This window comes from Narcine bancroftii, chromosome 2 (assembly GCF_036971445.1).
Source record: "Narcine bancroftii isolate sNarBan1 chromosome 2, sNarBan1.hap1, whole genome shotgun sequence".
Classification (NCBI taxonomy): Eukaryota; Metazoa; Chordata; class Chondrichthyes; order Torpediniformes; family Narcinidae; genus Narcine; species Narcine bancroftii.
Window position 1 is genome coordinate 105586665 of NC_091470.1, and position 21208 is coordinate 105607872.

Here is a 21208-nt window from a genome sequence, read left to right on the forward strand (position 1 = left end):
CACTTGTTGGGGCTCTGCACATTCTTTAGCTGCAAATAACTTCACTGCTGAGACCAGCCTTGTGTATTTTGATGTGGGCATGCTTTCCTCTGGAATTTCAGGAGCTTGATCAGGGGCTTTAATCCTGGCAAGTGTCCTCCCTCATCTCAAGCTGGGAACGATAGTGGCATGTCTGCTCTCTTCACAAGGCGGACTCAAAATCCCTCCTCTTGCTCTGTACCAACTGTGTTTGATAGACAGAAGGGATCAGTCAGATTGCAGACATAATGGCTGGACTCTTAATGTTCTACGATTTATTTTGAGGGTCACCCTATCCTAAAGGCAAAAGGGCAAAAGTTTGATGATGCTGGATATGGAATTGCAGTATGTTTACTATACAAGAATGAAATTTTAAAAATCCTTTAGAAAATGAACTGTTTGAGGAACTCAGTAGGTCAGGCAATTTCTGTGGAGGCTAAGGGATAGTTGGCTTTTTGTGTGAAAATCATACATCAGGACTGCAACTTTTTGTGTTCTCATGCATGTCATTTGTGTCAATCATTGGGCTCCGACCTCCCGACCTCAAGAAGGCAGCCAGTCCCATAGAAGGCTACCACCACCCTGGTAACAACCTCTTCTTGCTGCCTCCTTCAGAAAGATGGTACAGAACCCTGAAGACCAACACCCCTAGGTTCAAGAACAACTTTTTCCCTAACAACCATCAGGCTTCTGAACTTCACATGCTAATTTAACTGTAAACTAATTCTGTACCACAAAGTCTTGTCTGGACTGTTGAAACACCATTTTTTTTCTTGCACTGTAAAGCCCCTGGTTTCTGGAACTTGAGCAACTGGCAAAAAAAAAATCATGGAAAATAAATAAATGGATAAATAAGAATAAAATAATAGATAAAAATATACATTTAAAATTGTAAACTTAAATGTTCTCTGAAGTAACACATAAACCTTTGGTAAAGCTGGAAGCAAATATTCAGCCAGTGGAGAGCCTTGGTCATGATTTGCTGATAGCAGCTGTTTGAATAAAGTGTGAAACACCAATGACATCACCCAGAATGAAGACCTGGTTGATGCCCCTTGCCATTAGGGTGACTCACTTAAAGTGTCTTCTTATCCCTGCTTAGTAAGAGTTGCCCCGGTCAGAAGCTTTATCTGTAAACATGGGGGAGAGGAAGGGGTTAATTGTCTATAATGTTGTTCATCTTTCGGGTGGCCCTGTGGAGGGGGGAGAACCTGAGGATGCAGTGTTGGGTAAATGTTTTCAAAGAATGTGACTGAAAATAAAGTATAAGGTTTACATATTCATGCAAGTGAATTTGTTCAGTGTAAGTACAGTGTAGTATTTTTGTCTTTTAAACTGTTTCTTAATGCAGGTGTACTAGTTAGGCATTGTAAGAGCAAGTCTCAAGTGACTCGAAAATACACTTATCCGGCAACTACCAATCTTCATAGGTCTGCCGGATACCAGAGGTTTTATTGTATTCATTTATCTATTATTTATTTATTAACTCTTTCCATACAAAGGTATGCAATGTATGCTACCAAAATTGTTTTTTAACATAAAAAGTACCTGTATGGCTGTAGCAAGGAAGAATTTCAATGCATCTGTACATTGTACTTGTGTGTATGACAATAAGTTCATCATTATTGGAAAAATGTTCATTTTATTCTGCCAATTTTTTTTTCAGACTGCTGCTGCGACAGCAAATGAAGAAAAGGCGAAGAATGCGAAGAAAAAGATGAGGAAGGGCAAAGCCAAAATGGATATCAGAAAGATGCATGAGGACTATTGCTACCTGTGCTGTGACGGAGGCGAGCTGGTGATGTGTGATAAGAAGGATTGCCCCAAAGCATATCACCTCTCTTGCCTTAACTTGACCAAACCACCATTTGGTAAGCATCAAGTACACAGTCTCCAAGTGTCTCAGTAAGGTACTGTCTGCCTCACTCCATTGATGTTGAAAAATAATCATTCTGTTCCTCTTTGGAATTGCTGTATATTTTCATACATTCTTCTGTCATTGAGGGAGACCCTTTGATTTAATGAGCCAATACCATTTCTCAGAGCTGTCCCATCAACCCCACTACTACTCCTCTTGGCTCTAGGTGACCTATTCCCTTTCAGGATCCCGTCAATTTCTCCATCAGCTGCACCAGGGCAGTTTACCAATCAATGTACCAATCATGGAGATGTGGTGGGAAACGGGACCCACCCCCCCCCCCCCCACCCCCAAGAAAGCCCACATGGTCACATGGAGAATGTGCAAGCGAGGTCAGAATTGAACCAGAGTCACTACAACTTCTGCGCCCCATGAAATTGATCTGCAATTGAAAACTGCTATAGAAAGGCACGTTTTTGTAATTGTCGTAGTCTGACATCTGGTTGTGCATTCAGTGCCCCAAAAACTGCACCTCATCAATTATTCTGAACAATTATTGCTCTTTGTGTAAGGAAGATCTTAGTTCCATCTTTTGTGAATTATTTTTTCCATAGATTAATTGCATGTTTACTTGGCGGATATTAAATGGGAAGAGAAACTATTTACAATAGCAAATCTGAAAATTGACACATCTTGCGTCCATGGGGGCTGGGTAGAAACACTGATGAAAGTGATGCCCTTTTTGTTATGCTCTCAATATTGATAAGCCATCAGGTCTGAATTCCCAGAGCATATGTGGATAGTGTACCATGGATTTTTACTGTATACGTCTTAATATTTCAATGTGCTTAACTTTCTATTCTTTTATTTGTGATCCTGGAGAAACACTATCTCGTCTTTACCATGTGAGCATGGTATGAACCATAAATAAAGGGGACTTGATTGTGTGTAGGATCACTCGGGTGAACTCTGTGTGGGGAGGATCACTCGGGTGAACTCTGTGTGGGGAGGATCACTTGGGTGAACTCTGTGTGGGGAGGATCACTCGGGTGAACTCTGTGTGGGGAGGATCACTCGGGTGAACTCTGTGTGGGGAGGATCACTCGGGTGAACTCTGTGTGGGGAGGATCACTCGGGTGAACTCTGTGTGGGGAGGATCACTCGGGTGAACTCTGTGTGGGGAGGATCACTCGGGTGAACTCTGTGTGGGGAGGATCACTCGGGTGAACTCTGTGTGGGGAGGATCACTCGGGTGAACTCTGTGTGGGGAGGATCACTCGGGTGAACTCTGTGTGGGGAGGATCACTCGGGTGAACTCTGTGTGGGGAGGATCACCGAGATAGCCAGTGCATTGTCAAAGGAGTGTGGAAGATTATGGACAACCGAGAACCCTGGAATGTGTGCGAAAGGTGATGGGGTAAACCATGGCATTTTGAAATGTTTAAAGGTGTAAAAGTGGGTACATAACATGGGGTGCCCATAATCCAAAACAGCACCGGAACTTGCCCTTCAAATCCATAACATCTGTCCCGAATACAATGCCAGATTAAACTAAATCTCTGCCTCCACATCATCCTTATTCACCATTCCCTGCACATCCCTGTGTCTCAGTTAATTCCATCTAAATATGTTGTTTCTTTTTGCTTTTTTTTCCCTCTCCCCCTATTTTTGCTTCCATCCCAGGGAAATGGGAGTGTCCTTGGCACCACTGTAATATTTGCGGTAAGGCATCCACCTCTTTTTGCGACTTCTGCCCGAACTCCTACTGCAAGGAGCACCAGAAGGGAGCGCTAGCCACGTCTGCACTGGACGGCCGTCTCTGCTGCTCAGAGCACGACCCAAATTGCCCAGTCGAATTTGACTCGTCGTCTTCCATCAGTCTTCAGAACAACTCAGCGGGTGAAGACATCGGTGAGGAAACCAAGGAATGAACACATCAAGATGGAGTCCTGGATGACTGTAATATTTATCAGGGTGACCTTTAGACCTATAAAGGGCTCTGGGGATTGTAAATCATGACACGGAAAACTCGAGGGAGTAAGTAAAGATGACCAAAAGATTGTTTTGATGTTATTTGGTTTCGTTTTTGTTTTGAACACCTTGATGTGACAAAGCTGGCAATTGCTCTTTAAGAATTATTGTCACAATTGAGAAATTGTGTTCTAAATTGTCTTTTTCTAAGTTGCAAGTGTATTGATGTACTTGTGTCAGATATTTGATATCTGAAGGGAGCCTTGCCTATCTCCACTAAAACCAAAATCTGAGGATAATGTCATGTAGCTTGTTTAAATACTGCTCTAAATTATTAATGGTGAGGTTGGAGGGGAGAGGGAATGAGGTTCACTGGTGGGTGGCCATGGGATGGCTGCACCCCATCCCTCCCACTTGTTCCCCAGTCTCTTAAAACCAGAAAGTGGATTTTGTAAAGCACTTCGTTCATATTAAAGATCTTGCAGAGGGCCAAGATCTGCTGGGTAGAATTGGGAAGTTTAAAATCCCTATTAGAAGTGGCAATAAACTGCTGGGTGAACCTCAACATTTGATGAGGCAAGGAAGAAAATATGAAGGGTTTCAATCCCAGGGCAGAAGGCAGCAGTAGCTGGTTGCAGAGGTTTACTTGAGGTTCAGAGAATACAAACTTTTTGCTCTGCACCTTGGATGTTAACCCATTGTGGAAAACGCCTTGACTTTTCGTCTAATTCTTACTTGTAATATTTACAGTCGTATTTTCTCCACACGTATAAGTGAGCATTCTAATTGGAATTTTGCTTTCTTGAAGTTCATGTTATGTGTTATTGGCACTACCATTATGGCTACAGTTTGACAGACGTGATTTTATTATTTTTATACATTTATATGTAAAAAGCAAAATTATGATAGAAAAATATCATGTTTTTTTTTAAACTGAAACTTAAAATGTCATCTTGTTCTTAAGAGAATTGAGTGTTTTATGAACGAATAAAATACTCAACTAATTGAAAATATGCCTAGAATCATAGTCATTATGGCGCAGGTGAAGGCCATTCAGCCCAAAATGCCTGTGCAGCTCTCAAAAAGCTGGGGTTTTCCCCTTTTTATTGTATCTGCTTCTACCACCCTTCCAAACACACTGCTCCTAATCAGCTTTTCTCTTTTGCACAAAATAAACCCATCGTAATTCATTAAAACCTCCCCTTGACCCTTGTGAATTTATGATTCTAATAAGTACTTCTGTATATAATGAATATTTAAAAATGTCTGTATATCTAAAATAACTTTACATCTTTCTCATTCTGATACTAGAGCTGGTAGAATAAACGTGATTTTTTTTCTTTTTGTTTTACAGCATTATTCACACATTATAGCAAAAAAAACCCTCCTTGCATCCAAATGTTGCAAGATCAGGATATTTGTTCAACGAATTATCTCTCCGTTAAACTGCCAAGTTTTTCCCCTCTTTTAAAAAAAAATTGTCTTTCCAATTCTTCCCCAACTTTGGTTTTCCCTGTAACCGAAGGGTTTCCCCTTGTTGCCAAGTCCATGCCGAGCTTTGGCTGTCGGACAGTGCCTACTTTAGGTGACACCCTCCTGAAATCTCCAATGTCACTAGTTGTTGATTTGCCCGTTGGGTGAACAAGATGGCTGATGTGCAGGACAGCTGGGAAAACATTTTGGTCATCTTTTATTGAAAACATTTTTTTCCCATCTCCCCTCCTTTTTTCTTAAATGCCTGCATAAAATGTGCATTGAGGACTGAAGAAAAGGTTCTAATTGTTTATTTACACCTCATTGCTTGTATCTATCCTGTTTTAGTTCTTGTGTTGCTCAGACTACTCTGTGGGGATGCAAGTGTAGAGGATTGGTGGTCTTTATTTCCCACTGTTTATATCAAGCATATTGAAAAACAAGATTTCTTTTGAAGGACCATTTTTATTCTATCTGGTGCATTCCCCATTTCTGCCCTCTTCCCTGTCTCTTCCTCCTTCACAGTTTGTGCAAGGGCAGCCTTAAATTTGTTGTTTTTCAAAGCCTCCAGGCCCTTCTTGGGCTGCACACCCAACTCCCACATGCCAAGTTTGATCCATCCACAGATCGCTTGGCTTTAGACCCAATCACACATCCAGAAGCAGGGCTGAATATTTTCCTTGCCTGCTCTGCATTGGGTGGTATTGGATAAATGTGTTGTCATGGGAAACTCAACACATTCAAGTCCAGCATGGCATGGGCAGATTTAAGGGATGTGATCACAGATGGTTGTAGTCCAGAAAGGTTTGTTAGCATTCCTGCAATAACCTGCATTCATCCAGTCAAGTGAAATACAACTCTTGTACCAGGGTAGTCCAGTGACCAGTTCACAGAAGTTCCAAGAAACAGCGCAAGGCCTTAAAGGTCAACTGGCTCCTGTTTTTGTACAAGTTTTGGGTGTTTCCAGTCATCCATTTCCCCCTCCCACTTCTTTATAATTGAACAGCTTTGACTTGCATCTCTGGCTTGGAGCACTGAAATAAGAATTATAATGTTTTGTATGTACCTCTAATTAAACATGTTGTGCAGTTGTAACATTGAATACACTACATAATTGATGCTGTTGTGCAGTGCAGGTGGGGGTACCTACAAGTCTGCCTGGAAAGTGAATTTTCTTTATTTTCTCCATTTCGTCGAGCACCCTTGTTTAAATATACCTTTCTAAAAGAAGTAATACCAATGTGCATAAATGAATTTTTTAAAAACAAGATCTTTTAGGCGAATGTTTGTGGCTGCTTGAGTGCCACTTTGAAAGTAACATGACGTGCAGTCTCCTGTGTTGGGCAAACTTTCATGGCAGTGTGAGGCAGTCAGGTGAACCTGCTAGCGATTGGCCAGAGGAAGCCACACAGCATTGTACCGGGAGAAGCCAACTGCCAAAATGGGCCACCCTCAACTCCACTCCCACGCCCCCTCCCCCCCCCCCCCCAATTCCCACAAACTAGTTCCTGTCCAACGATGAACAGAATGGAGTTTAAATTTGCAGAAGGAGGTTGTAAAGATTTCTTTCTTTCACATCTGATATTAAATGTTAAGAAATCCCCCCATCTGCTCTCGCAGCTGGGCACGGTTGTAAAGAGGAATGGAGTTCTCCCATGCCCTGGCCAATATTTATCTCTCAGCCAACATTCCTGAAACGGAACATGTAGTCAATGTCACGATGCTCGTTATGGAGTTTGCTCTGCACAGATTGGCTGACGTTCTTCCCGCGGAAAAGCAATGACTAACAAAGTATTTCATTGTTTATAAAGCACTTTGAGACTTTCTGGAAGGTCTTGCACCTTTTTCTAATTGAACTTGAGTCACAGAAATTATTTGAAACCTTACCTTCAATGCTTTGGCACGAGATGTCCCATTGATGGATTGTTTTTTGTTACTTCCCTTCCCTAAAAACTTCACTTTTTAAGTGTGTGACTAAATGGTTGGATTGTATGTCATGTGACACTAACTTTTTTTTCTTGTTGACTGGTCTGGTTTTATCTGTCATTTATAGGATGTAAAAAAAAATTCCATGCAAAAGCTCAACTCCTGTCTCCCTCGTGTCCAACTCTGGAAGACGGTTATTTCCACGAATGTTTACTATTTTAATTGTGAATGGCTGGTATCATCAGATGTGCTGGCAAAATCAGAGAGATAACCTGTGTTGTCCTTAATAAATTAAAGTATATTGAAAAAAAAATTCAAAGGATTCCAACTGCCTTGTGGAATGGATTTCTATTGATTAAATGTGATTATTGCAGCATTGCCAGAAGCGCGAGGGCCAGTTTGATATTAAAAATCTGCTGTTTGCTTTCTTTTACAGCCAATGAGTCACACAGCGTGGAATCGGCTCTTCACCCCATCTTGTCTGAGCTAGTCTGCATTGGCCCATGTCCTCTGGACCCTCCCTGTACAGATGTTTTTGTTACACCAGGATTGTACAGTATCTGCTTCTACAAGCTCTTTTCGGCAGTTTGCTCCAGATACAGCCCACCCTCAGCGGGGGAAATGTATTGCCCATTGGGTCCCTTTTAAATTTCTCCCCTCGCTCTTGAAACCTTGTGCCTTCTACGTTTAGAATCATCCACCCTGGACGCTCTCTCTTTATCCATGCCCTTTATGATTCTCTATTTTGAAAAGGATAGGAAACGTCACTGCCTTGTGGTGAAATATGAATCATCTTCCTCCAGATAGCAAACAAAGCATGCAAGTTTGGCCCAGGTTAGTTGTCGTGGTAGGCATATTTCAAAGTTCAGATTTTTTGTCAGAGTACATAAATGGCATCACATACAACCCTGAGATTCTTTTTCCTGCGGACCAGGCAGAATTTCTAATTATTGCTAGTGCAAAGAATCTGTACTCAAGCAAAGAGAAATGTAAACAAACTGTACTGCAATAGAGAAAAATGTGCTGGGTGTCCACCCTATTTGTGCATCTCATAATCTTGAAGACCTCTTTTAAGTCAGGTTATTGTCCGACTTGTACTCCCTCTGGTTGTCCTTTCTGAAAGTCTTCAATCTCTCTCCTGTATGCTGATTCATCACCCCACCCCACCCCCACCTTTTTATACAACTCACTACCATGATAACGTCAGCAAATTTGTAGATGTTTTTGTTGATGTGTAGATGTAGAGCAGAGTCTCAGCATGCAACCCTGCAGTGCTCCAGTACTGAGAGAAATTGTTCAAAGTTCAAATTTATTGTCAGGGTACATGTGTTACATCACATACAATCCTGAGATTCTTTTTCCTGCGGGCCAGGCAGAATTTCTCAACATGCTTCCCAAAGTCATCGTTTGCATTGATGATTTAATGTTATATTTCATATTCTTCTGGCATAGGCTGCCATTTAGCCCATCTAATTTTTCCTTGTAACTAGTCACCCCTTCCAAGCCCATCAATTGCACTCTGATTCTCCTGCCGCCCTCCTTTTTAAAAAAAAAATGGGTAAATTTATAGCGTCCAGTTAACGTACCTACCAGCTCGTCTTGGGAAAACAGAGGAGTCCGAGGAAATCCAAGAGATGAAAAAGAAAACCTGACCGCAGGGTGCATCTTGGGTTAGCTGGAGCTGGTAGGTGCCAGCAATACCTGTTGTACCACTCTGCTACCAACGAACAAACCATTTCTTTTTATTACTGGCAGTGTCAAATCCATTAATTTCTCCATAATACATAGGAGCAGAATGAGGCCATTTGGCCCATAAAGCCTGCCTGCCATTGAAATAATTTCTTCTCTCACCCCTATTTTCCTGCATAATCTTGTCACCCTTATGGACTACATTATTGCAAATGTATTGTCCATCTTTAATTTCCCCAAAACCAAGATGGCTAATTATGATTGACCTCATTAATGGATATGAAGTTTAATATAGGCCAGATTCGGAGTGGGAAGCAGGTTTCTTTTAATTCTGGATTTATTTAATGAGTTGTATTTGGACTCCCCAGCTGCTAAGGTCAAACTAGAATAGAAAATAAATATGGTTGGAAGCCCTTAATCTGATTTTCTTGAACACCATGGTCGGATGTATCCATTCACTGAATTGTATAAAAGATTAATAGATGACAACGTGGTTTATTGAATTTAATCTGTAACCTACAGAGCCTGTTAGGGACACTTTGGCCATCTCGTAATGAAAAGCAGTTATGCTGTGATTCTACTTGGTTCCGATGATTTAGAAGGAAGAGTTAAACAAGAAAGTCTGCAGGTGCTGGAGTCGAGTGCAACACGCAAACGTGCTGGAGAAACTCAGCGGAAATAAAGGGTAACCAATATTTTTGGGCCTAGGCCCTTGATCACTAAAGAGATAGCTAGTGCTGAGCAAATTAGTGGGTGTAAAGGTGTTCACTGCTCCTGGTGGGATGTATCCCAGAGTATGGAAAGAAATGGTGAGATAAAGTCGAGCCATTTGTGATAATTTACCAACATGCTCTGGACTTGGCACATTTATGGTAAAGTGGTATAAGACATTGGTGAGGTTAAATTTGGAGTATTGTGTGCAAATTTTGGACACCTAACTAAAGCAAAGAGATCAAGAAGATTGAGAATGCAGAGAAAATATGAGGATTGCCCAGACTTCAGGAACTGAGTTACAGGGAAATGTTAAACAGGTTAGGACTTTATTCCCTGGAGCGTAGAATAATAAGGGGAGATTTGATAGAGGTTTTTAAAATTGAGGGGAATAGACAGAGTAAATGTAGATAGGTTTTCCACAGGGTAGGTGAGATACAAACCAGAGGACATGAGGGTGAATGGGGATAAGTTTAGGGGAATTTCTTTACAGAGTGGTGGGAATGTGGAACAAACTACCAGCTGAAGAGGTGAATTCAGACTCAATTTTAACATGAACATAGATGGATATGGAATGGGTGCAGGTCAGTGGGACTTGGCAGAATAAGAGTTTAGTGCTAGATGGGCCTGTTCTCTATTGTAATCGTCTAACCCAGTGGTTCGCAACCTTTTTCTTTCCCCTCACGTACCACTTTAAGTAATCCCTATGCCATCGGTGCTCTGTGATTAATAAGGGATTGCTTAAGGGAGATGTGAGTGGGAAGGGAAGGTTGAGAATCACTGCTCTAGACCCAATTGTTACTGAAATATTTTGCTTGAGAAAAATTGTCATTGGCCCATTTCCTTTGGAGTTATGAAACTGTGACCATAACGAGTCAATTGGGTACGATTAAAACAGTGGTTTTCAAACTTTTTCTTCCCATTCACATCCCCCCTTAAGCAATCCTTTACTAATCACAGAGCACCGATGGCAAAGGGAATACATAGTGGGATGTGAGTGGAAAGAAAAGAAATTGAGAATCACTGATCGAAAGTTTGTATCTTCTCATAGAGTGGTGACCAGGGTTAAGCCCAGTATTGCAAGTACAGTTTCACCAAGATCTTGTGCAGTTGTAAAATGGCGACTCAATTCAATGCCATGACAAATGAAAGCTACTGTGCTATACAGCCACCACACTGCCTATCTGCGTCACCCACTTTCAGCAAAAAAAATTGTTTTAAAACTAGATAGTTTTACAGTTCACCTGATTGTCACCATTGCTCATGAAAGGTGCTATTAAAATTCATAAATGATTCACTCAGCGACTGGTGGAAGAATGGAATGAACTTACGAATGAGATAGTTGCGGCAGGAATCCTTCTGTCATTTTAGAGAAGGTTGGATGTGTTCATGGAGGTGAGGGGGGTTGGAGGGTTATTGGCGGTGAGCGGAAGGTTTGAGCTAGTGGAGTTGTTCTAGTGAACCGGTGCGGACTCGAAAGGCCGACATGGCCTGTTTCTGCTCAGTAAATGGTTGGTTAATGTACAGTCCCTCAGTAGGATTTGCAATATTAGTCCAAACTGGATCATTGTCAGTTGTTTAAGCAACTAAGTGTAATAGTTCCATGTAAAACTATTTCAAGACATTGTGGAACCAAGTGGAAAGAAAACGTTTGAAATCCACTGGCTTATAGTGTCCAGTGATCTTTGACTTGCGCTGGAGTGTTCAGCGTGAGTCACTTTAGACTGGCAAATTAGTCATCAAAACAAAAGTGCTGGAGGGATCAGCTATGTCACAGTGTCCAGAGGAGGTAAAGGTAAAACGCGTTAATTGGTTTTGAGGAAAAGTGAGGACTGATTTACGCTCTTAAGAAGGTGAGTGATTCACACACTCTCACGGAAGACTGCAAGAAAAAAGTGAGTGAGGAAAAAGAATGAGAAAGAAGGAAGACAGCAAAAAAAAAGTGAAAAGTAGAATACAGGAAGACAGAGGGAAGAAAGGAAAAGATTAAGAGTGATAGGGATGTGAAGGGAAATAGAGAAAGATGCACAACTCAGACCGAGACAGGAGATGGGAATTGCGGCAGAGCAGGGAGGGTGTTAATTGAAACAGAAGTTGTCGCATATTACAACCATGAATATGGAATGGCTTTGAGAAGCTACCAAAAATTTAAGGTGAAACTGAAAGAAAAAAAAAACCCTCAAATGACCAAGTCGAGCAGGTATTTACTTAAAGAGGGGTAACGCCACTTACTCAGTATTCCAGGGAGTAACATTTCTTCACAAAGTATCAGATATATTTGTACACAACCTTCTTCGCCACAGTCTGCACTTCCATCTTGACTGGACACTTGTACAGGTAGGACAGCAGAGTCTCTGTATACCCTATTAGAAAATAGAACTTCTGTGGTGGAAGTTTCTGAATGAAGATGGCACAAATGGTGATGACGTTTGCTCTCCTCTTCAGCACTATCTCATTGGCCAGGCATCCATGGAATGTTCCATAAATAAACTTGCGGATAAAAACATCTTCTATCATGCGATCTGCTGCTCCCTCTTCACCATCCAGATTGCCTGTAGATGTTAAAGATGTTTTTTTATTTGCACGCTGCACCAGCAGCTCTTCAACAGCACTGCCCTCGGGTAGGCATGTGTCCAGCTGCACTGATCTGCATACCATCAATAATAGTTTGTAATTTTTTTTTTAACTTTAGAAATTCAGCATGGTAACAGGTCCTTCCGGCCCACAAACCTGCACTACCCAAATACTCACCCCGCACGTCGTTGAATCATGGGACGAAGCCCATGCAGGCATGGGAGAATGTACAAACTCCTAAACAGACAGCACCAGATTGAAACCCAGGTTGCTGGTGCTGTTAAAGTGCTTACCACTATGCAAACTTGGAACAATATGGCAATTAAAAACCATTTAATCAACTGCATGTACAATGGGAAGATACTTAAGGAAGTATTTCATTAATTTTAGCATCAGTGTATTTTAAAGAGAGGCTCAAAAAGAATGCATTATCCAAAGCATCGTCTTGATTTGAAAGAAAACTTTGACTGGTAGGCTAGTCTAGAAAGTGACGGCACAAGGGATCTCAGGAGTGTTTGGTAAACCAGATCTAACGTTGACTTGGTGATAGGAGGTAGTGGTGAATGGATGTTTCTCCTGACGAGCAGTCTATAACCAGTTTTGTCCCACAGGGATCAGTGCTGAGACTGTCACAGTTTGTAAAAAATGTGTTTATGTCTTGCAAGAGCATGTAGATTGTCTGATTAGTGTTTGTAGATGACACATAGTGGAGATGTGGATGGCAAATGAGGTGGTCTGAGGGGACAGATAGAATATTATAGCACAGTAGAGACCCTTTAGCCCACAATGCTAAATCTATGTTATCCTCTACGGCAATCTAACCCTTCCCTCCCTCATAATCCATAACCCTCTATTTTTCTAACACCCTTGTGCCCATGTAAGCTTTTTCAAATCATTTTGTACCAGCCTCCACCAATACCCTGGTATTTGCTAAGGTTCTGGCACCATATCCAAGTCCCCCATAATTATGTATACCTCTTACCCTTCATCGCTCTAAAGAGACATGTTCTCCAATCCAGGCAACATCCTGTGGTAAATCTCCAAAGGTGGAGCAGCAGACCAGTGCAGGGCACCAGAGTGGAAGAATATCCTACCCCTCTCCTCCACTGCCAAGGTGAAGCCTCAGAAGTGACCCAACAAGGAAGGTGACTGCACCAGCAAGGGGCTCAGAGGCTAGCAAAGGGGAAAGGACACAAATAACCTGCCATGAGATATAGATTGCTTAAATAAATGGGGAAGAAGTCAACAAACGGAGTTTCATGTGAGAAAATTAAGAGATTACTGTTGGAAATTAAAATATATAAAAAAAAAAGCAGTTCTTTACATTGAGTGAGACTTCAAAATCTTGTAGCAGAGGGATCATGGGCTCTGGTACATGTAAGTTGGTATGCAGATATATGTTGGCTTTCATTGCAAGGAACATGGACAGTAAGAGTTGAGAGGTTTTAATGAGGCTGTGTAGGGTGTTGATAACAGGCTGGGCCATATTAAGGAAGAGGCAGTGAGTCCTGGGATTGTTGTACAAGAAAAAGTTGAGTAGACAATGTCTAAACTCTGGAGTTTACCACGAACTCAGCACGGATAGCACCAGCTACCTGGGTTTGAATCTGGTGCTATCTATAAGGAGTTTGTACATTCTCCTAGAGTGCTCCAGTTTCCCTTCAAAGCATACAGGTTAATATGGGTGTAATTGGGCAGTACAGATTTTTATGGCCAGAATCGGCTTCTACCTTGCTGTAAGTAAAAGAATTTCATGAGGCTGTGAATCTTTTGATTCAAGCAGAAATTTAGAATTGAAGGGCACAAGGAGAGAAGAGGCAAAGATTGGATTAACCATTTTGCCTTTGAATGGCAGAGCAGGTACCAGCTGGTGAATAACCAGCTTCTGGACTAAAGTAAACCTTGTCCAACAAAAGTCACAAGTCACTTACTGGTGTGTTGAGACAGCCATCCTTTCCTGTGAGCAATGAAGTGAGGTGGATTTGCCTGCTCGTAAGTTACCGGCTTGTCCCCTTTAGCAACTCTGATGCGGGCCGCTCTGTTCTAGAAACGGGAGACAATGTTTAAGTAACTATTTCACATTACACTGCGAGGCAGCTGAATCACTTTAGACCCTCCCATCAAAATTGGGTCATGCAGGCAGACACGATGCCCCTCCCCTGCTTTAAGGGAACACCCCCCCCCCAAAAAAAAGTGAAACATGAAAGTCTGCAGATACAGCAAATGCACTGAAAAGCTGGACAAATTCAGCAGGAATTGCAGCGTCCATAGGAGGTAAAGATACAAAACCAAAGTTTTGGCCCTCAGCCCTTCTTCAAGGGTACTGACATGCACCCTGCAGGGGTTGGAAGTCAAACAGGCAGGTTCTGCAGTGAATGGGAACTGTGGTGGTTGATCAGGATAAGACTGGAAAAACCAATCTGGTATTCTCCACCAGGACAAAATAAAATCCATATTATCATGCCAATTTATGTATTTTCCAAATAATTAGAATTGGGGGATAATCGATGTGTCATCAACATCAATAAATGATATCATGTTGGTTTGAATTGGAGGAATTGGTACCCCCATCCTGACTGGGGAATGTCTATGTCACTAAGCTGCAGTTGAATATTTTAAGGAAGAAAGGCATAGATAAGATAGAGGTAGGAAAGTTGTTCCCATTGGTGGGGGAGACTAGAACTAGGGGACATATCCTCAAGATCCAGGGTGGTCTAATTACAACAGAGATGAGGAGGAACTGCTTTTCCCAGAGGGTGGTGAATTTATGGAATTCACAGTGGTTTTTCAAACTTTTTCTTCCCACTCACATCCCCCCTTAAGCAATCCTTTACTAATCACAAAGCACCGATGGCAAAGGGAATACATAGTGGGATGTGAGTGGAAAGAAAAAAAATTGAGAATCACTGATCGAAAGTTTGTATCTTCTCATAGAGTGGTGACCAGGGTTAAGCCCAGTATTGCAAGTACAGTTTCACCAAGATCTTGTGCAGTTGTAAAATGGCGACTCAATTCAATGCCATGACAAATGAAAGCTACTGTGCTATACAGCCACCACACTGCCTACCTGTGTCACCACTTTCAGCAAAAAAAATTGTTTTAAAACTAGATAGTTTTACAGTTCACCTGATTGTCACCATTGCTCATGAAAGGTGCTATTAAAATTCATAAATGATTCACTCAGCGACTGGTGGAAGAATGGAATGAACTTACGAATGAGATAGTTGCGGCAGGAATCCTTCTGTCATTTTAGAGAAGGTTGGATGTGTTCATGGAGGTGAGGGGGGTTGGAGGGTTATTGGCGGTGAGCGGGAGGTTTGAGCTAGTGGAGTTGTTCTAGTGAACCGGTGCGGACTCGAAAGGCCGACATGGCCTGTTTCTGCTCCGTAAATGGTTGGTTAATGTACAGTCCCTCAGTAGGATTTGCAATATTAGTCCAAACTGGATCATTGTCAGTTGTTTAAGCAGTGGCGTGTAAAACTATTTCAAGACATTGTGGAACCAAGTGGAAAGAAAACGTTTGAAATTCACTGGCTTATAGTGTCCAGTGATCTTTGACTTGCGCTGGAGTGTTCAGCGTGAGTCACTTTAGACTGGCAAATTTTCCGCTCCGTAAATGGTTATATGGTTAATGTACTACCCATTGAAGCAGTGGAGGAGACCCTCAGTGAATATACTTAAACAGTATAGATGGATAGATTTTGACATAGTAAGGGATACGAGGAAAAGGCAGGTAGGTGGAGATGAGCCTATCATCAGATCAGCCACGATTTCATCCAATGGCAGAGCAGCCAGATGGCCTACACTTGCTATTTCTTACGAAAGATTAATTCAACTTCATTGTGCACATTACTAAGGTAGTGAGGAGGAGCAGAAATTCCTCAATGCTGGATGATCAACTTAAAAAAAAAAACCATGTCAGGATTTTGGCTAATTGTGCCAAAAGTAGTTTGACAATTACTAACAATAAATTAAATTGAAATTCAATACTTATGAAATCTTATCCCACACAAAGAGGCTATTCAACCTATTATTGCTTCACTAGCTCTTTCAAACACCCATATTTTAGTTTCCCCACTGCAGCCTTTACCTGGAACTGAAAGAAGCAACGTGTTCCAGATTTAAAATAAGAATTATGCATCTTCTCTGGTTTTTGTATTGATTATTTTTTAAATACGACTTCTAGTCAATTACCTATCAATTTCACTGCCCCACCATTCCAAATAGCAAATCTTTTCCAACCAGGTGAAAATCCATCCGTGTTTTGGGTCAATGGGTTGATTCAGGTCCATCTCTAACGAGATTGGAAGTTTAAAAGGACTTGTCCTTTACCTTAAAACATTCTGCTGTTGTCTGAATATTTCTCTTCCAAGCACATTGCCAAAATGAGAAAACCTGCAACACATGGGTACAGAATGAGCAACTTCAACTGGCACTGTTCTGAATCCAATGCTTTGAACACGATTAGATTGTAACAGTAGCTTGAAATACAATTTTTTTTCATTAGAGAGTAATATAGTGTGGAAACAGGCCTGACAGCTCAACCTGGTCATTCCATCCAAAAATGTCTGAGCCACACTGCCAGCATTTGGCCCAGATCGCTCCAAACCCACCGATATACATATCTTTCTCGGTTTCTTAAACTTTGCAATAGTGCTTAACTCAGCCTCCTCTTCCAACAGCTGGTTCCATATACCCACCACCTTCTGTGTAAAAGAGTCACCCCTTAGATTGCTGTTAAACTCTCCCTCCTCTTCACACCCATGTCCTCTGGATACCGATTTCCACCTTCACTGGGCAAAAGACTCTTGTTTTCACCCAGTTTATTCCTCTCGTGATTTTGTACACCTCCATGCGGCACGGTTGGCGTAGCAGTTAGCGTAACACCTTTACAGCAGCAGTGATTGGAACCAGGATTGAGGTTCAAATCTTGTGCTGTCTGTAAGGTGTTTGTATGTTCTCCCTGTGTTTGCATGGGTTTTCTCTGGAGGCTCCGGTTTCCTCCCACTGTTTAAAAAAATAAACATACCGGGGGGGAGAGAGATTAATGGGATGCAAATTGGGCGGCACGGATTCATGAGCTGGAAAGGCCTGTTACCATGCTGTATGTCTAAATTAAAATTCAATTAAAAATAAATCCTCCTGCACTCCAAGGAATAAAGCCCTAGCCTGCTCAACCTCTCCCTGTAACTCAAAGGGGTGCAAGTCCTGGCAATATTCCCAAATCTTTTCTGCACCCTTTACAGCATGGTGACTGAAACTGAACACCGTAGTCCAAATGGGGTCTCACTGATGTCTTATACAACTGCAACTCAACATTACCAAAACCAAGGAGCTTGGTAGGGTGCTGACAAAACTACACCTGGAATATTACACACAGTTTTGGCCATATTTAAGGAAGAGGCAGCGTGAAAGAGTTAGGAACTGTCTTGGGGCCTCTATCTCAACGCAATCATGAAGAAAACTCATGAGATTTGGTATGTCACCAAAGATTCTTACAAATTTCTAGAGGTGTACTGTAAGGTGCACAGGACAATAAGTTGTGAACTCAACCAGTGCCATCATGGATATCAGTCTCCACTCCTACTGGAGGCAGTGTCTCAAGAACCCCCACCAACCAGGCCTCACTGCTACCATTAGGAAGGAGGTACAGGAGCCTCTAGTGACACAAGAACAGCTTCTTCCCCTCTGCCACCAGATTTCTGAGTGGAGAATTAACCACAGACACAACTTCACTTTCTCTTTTTGCACTAGTTTATTTATTTTTACATGTAATTTTATATTTGCACTGTGAATGCTGCCCCAAAATATTGAATTTTGTGACAAATTCTGATTCTGAACACAACCGCTCCACTTCTAACCCTAACCCTTAATTAACTGATGAAGGCAAATGTACCAAAAACATTTTTGATCTACCTATCATGCCACTTTGAAGATACAATGTACCTGTACTCCAAGGTTTCTGACCTACCATTTTCTGTGTTAGACTTCTGGAAATGCAACACTTCACATTTCTCTGTATGAAATTCCTGTCCACCTGCTCAACCAATCAAGATCCTGTGTTGGCACAGTCCCTATCGGAGTTAGCGCAACATTATTACAGGGCCAGTGGCCTGGGTTTGAATCCCCATGCTGTCTGTGGGTGTCGTCCCACATTCCAAAGACAGATGGGGTTAGAAGGTTAATTGGTCATATGGTGTAATTTGGTGGCACGGGCTCGTGGGCCAGAAGGGCCTGTTGCCATGCTGTATCTCTAAATTAAATTTAAAATACATTTTTAAAATTTTGCAACCGTCTTCACTTTCTATAATAGCAGACACTTTAGTGTCACCCACAAATCTGCTAAATTATGCCATGTAGGTTTTCATTTAAATCACTGATCTAGATCAATCATTCTCAACAGGGGCCACAGCACATGGTGGGGGGTGGGGGGGGAAGGGGTGGGTGGTGCACAGACTGAAATCATAAAATGTTTTTTATGTAGTCGGTAGAATACAAGTATGGAAGAAATGAACTAAATGACTGCGTCACGGGGAAGATGGCTCATATGACCAGAGCCCCAAAAAGGGCTGAGAAAGGGTGATCTCGATGACAAACAGCAATGGGCTCAGCTCAGCATAGTCTCAGGCCTCCTGAAAGCAACTTTCCATCATCACCCTCTTCATGAAGACAATCTATCCATTAGGCCATCTCTCCTTGGATCCTAATCTAACCTTCCACAGCAGCCTGCTGTGCAGAAACGCTTTACTCAAATCCACATACACGCCTTCAGTTCTGCTGCACACTGCATTGGAATAAAACCATTCAAATATCCTCCCTTCTATGCACACTAATCAGTATTATTTTCTTAACATATGTAAACAACTGGCAACAAAGGAGAAGAGCATCTTTGCACAGGAGGTGGACCATTGAGCTGGGATCAGTTCTTTGACAGACACATTTGATCACGTTCCCATCAACACAGTATATCCTCAAGGATTGATCTCCTATCTGTTAGGAAATGTATTCCAGACAAGAACAAATGACTATGTTTATAAAAGAAAATCCTCCTCCCTTCTCTCAGCCTATCTAACTCTGGAAGCAGTTCATTCTTGCTTACTCCATCAAAACTACTTCATAGTATTTGAACAATATTTTTCATAACTTTTTTTTTGTTCCAAACAACTCTAATATCTCCAGTTTACATAATACAGTAAAACTCCTGGTATTTGGAATTCAAGCAAAACAAATCAAGGAAAATAAATTTAAAAAAACCGAATAAATAAATTGGTAAAAAAAATACACATTTAAAATTGTAAAAGTCAATGTTCTCTGAAGAAACACATAAACCTTTGGTGAACATGGGAGTGGAGTGTCTTGGTCGTGCTTTGCTCATAGCAGCTGTTTAAGTAAAGTTGTGTGAAACAGTAAAGGCGTCACCCAGAATGAAGAGCAGGTTGATGCTGTTGGGGTGTCACCTTATTCCTTCTTATTAAGAGTCGCCCAATCAGAGGTTTTATCTGTAAACTTGGTGGGGGAGGGTTAATTATCTCTGATATTATTGTTCATTTTTCGGGTGGTTCCCTGGAGGGGGAGGAACCTGCAAATGCAACGACAGTTAAATATTTTCAAAGAATGTGACAGAAATAAAAAAAATGCTTTAAGGTTCATAATATTCATGCAAGTAAAGTTTGTTCAGTGTAAGTGTAGTATTTTAGACTTTTAAACTCTTTATTCTTAATGCAAGTCTCAAGCAACTAGAAAATACTTTATCCAGCATCTACCAATCCTAGTTGGTGCCGGATACCAGGGGTTTTATGGTACTAAGGTGAATGTCCTCCAGCCAGAGCACTAACTATTGAGTTGAGAGGTGGAGACACAAGAGATCACTGATGATGGTCTCTGGAGAGAAATAAAAATTAAACTGCGCGACAGGCTCACATCCTGATCCACACTCCCAACCCAAAATGTCAACTTCCACTTTGCCAACACGGATGTTGTTTCACCCACTGAGTTCCTCCATAGTTTGATCTTTGTATTTTAAAATAAAGCCTTTGTAATCCATGCTCCCATTTAAAAATTTTGAATTGTAGTTTGACAAAAAAAACCTGCTAAATATGTCTACACACATTAAAATGTCTCTGCTCTTGCACCCAATTAAATTTTACTGACTTGTTCTGAAGACCAAGACTGAAAAAGGAAGAGAGGGGTGAAATAAAATAAAGATGCTACAATAGTTAAAGACAAATGTAAACTGTTGCATGGAATGCACATAGCACAGAAAGGGGTTTAACATTATTAAATCAATAAATTGCCAGTTTTCTGAAATACATCCCAATTAGTCTTAATATCCTGCATATTTATATCTTTATCCCCCCCCCCCCCACTCATCCCATCTGACTAATCGCCCCCTGAAACCTTCCCCTGCAGCAGCAGGAAGTGTCACACTTGCACCCAGACTTCCTCCCTCACCACCATTCAGGGCCCCAAACAGACCTTCCAAGTGAAGCAACACTTCACCTGTGAATCTGTGGAATTCATCTACTGTATCCAGTGCTCCTATTGTGGCTACTCTACATTGGAGAGACTGGATGCAAACTGGGAGATCACTTCGCTGAGCACCTTCACTCTGACTGCATCAGTGTCAGAGATCTCCCAGTGGCCAAATATTTCAATTCTGCCTCCCACTCCCACACCGACATGTCTGTCCATAGTCTCATACACTGCCAAACCAAGGCCACCCTTAAATTGGAGAAGCAACATCTAATATTCCATTTGTGCACTCTCCAACCAGATGGCATTATCAACTTCTCTGCTTTCTCCCCGTTCTCCTAGCCTATCCCTCTGTCGTCTTTCCTCTAGCTCTCCACCCGCTTCCCTTTCCATTCACAGAACCATTCCCCCTTCCCCTGTTTGCTGGTATGCCCTCCCTTCCTTATTCACCTATTACCTCTTGCCTGTAGGATGGTGCTCCTCCCCCTCAATCATTTTGTTCGGGCATCTGCTCAT

General features: G+C 41.7%; 2 protein-coding genes across 9 annotated transcripts in view; one reads left to right on the forward strand and one right to left on the reverse strand.

Moving 5' to 3' along the window:
* The window catches only part of nsd3 (nuclear receptor binding SET domain protein 3), a 123046-nt gene extending 113622 nt beyond the window's left edge, over window positions 1–9424 (forward strand). For 5 of the 6 annotated variants that reach the window (XM_069917828.1, XM_069917827.1, XM_069917830.1 and 2 more), the window contains 2 exons: window positions 1685–1889; window positions 3560–7574. In XM_069917828.1, coding sequence (XP_069773929.1) covers window positions 1685–1889; window positions 3560–3807 — 453 coding nt within the window. In that variant the 3' untranslated portion in view covers window positions 3808–7574. Of the gene's footprint in view, window positions 1–1684; window positions 1890–3559; window positions 7575–7682 lie in introns of those variants that run through there. The other variant, XM_069917829.1, reaches the window with a different exon arrangement.
* The window catches only part of mrps24 (mitochondrial ribosomal protein S24), a 30748-nt gene that overhangs the window by 7626 nt on the left and 1914 nt on the right, over window positions 1–21208 (reverse strand). Inside the window, exons 2-5 of one of the 3 annotated variants that reach the window (XR_011351556.1) lie at window positions 16553–16615; window positions 14152–14263; window positions 11879–12198; window positions 751–829 (exon numbers count right to left, since the gene is read on the reverse strand). Coding sequence is in view for 2 of the 3 variants with exons in the window: in XM_069917845.1 (XP_069773946.1) it covers window positions 11915–12198; window positions 14152–14263; window positions 16553–16615 (459 nt within the window). In the remaining variant the exon portion in view is untranslated. Of the gene's footprint in view, window positions 1–750; window positions 830–8538; window positions 12199–14151; window positions 14264–16552; window positions 16616–21208 lie in introns of those variants that run through there. The other 2 variants (XM_069917845.1, XM_069917844.1) reach the window with 2 other exon arrangements.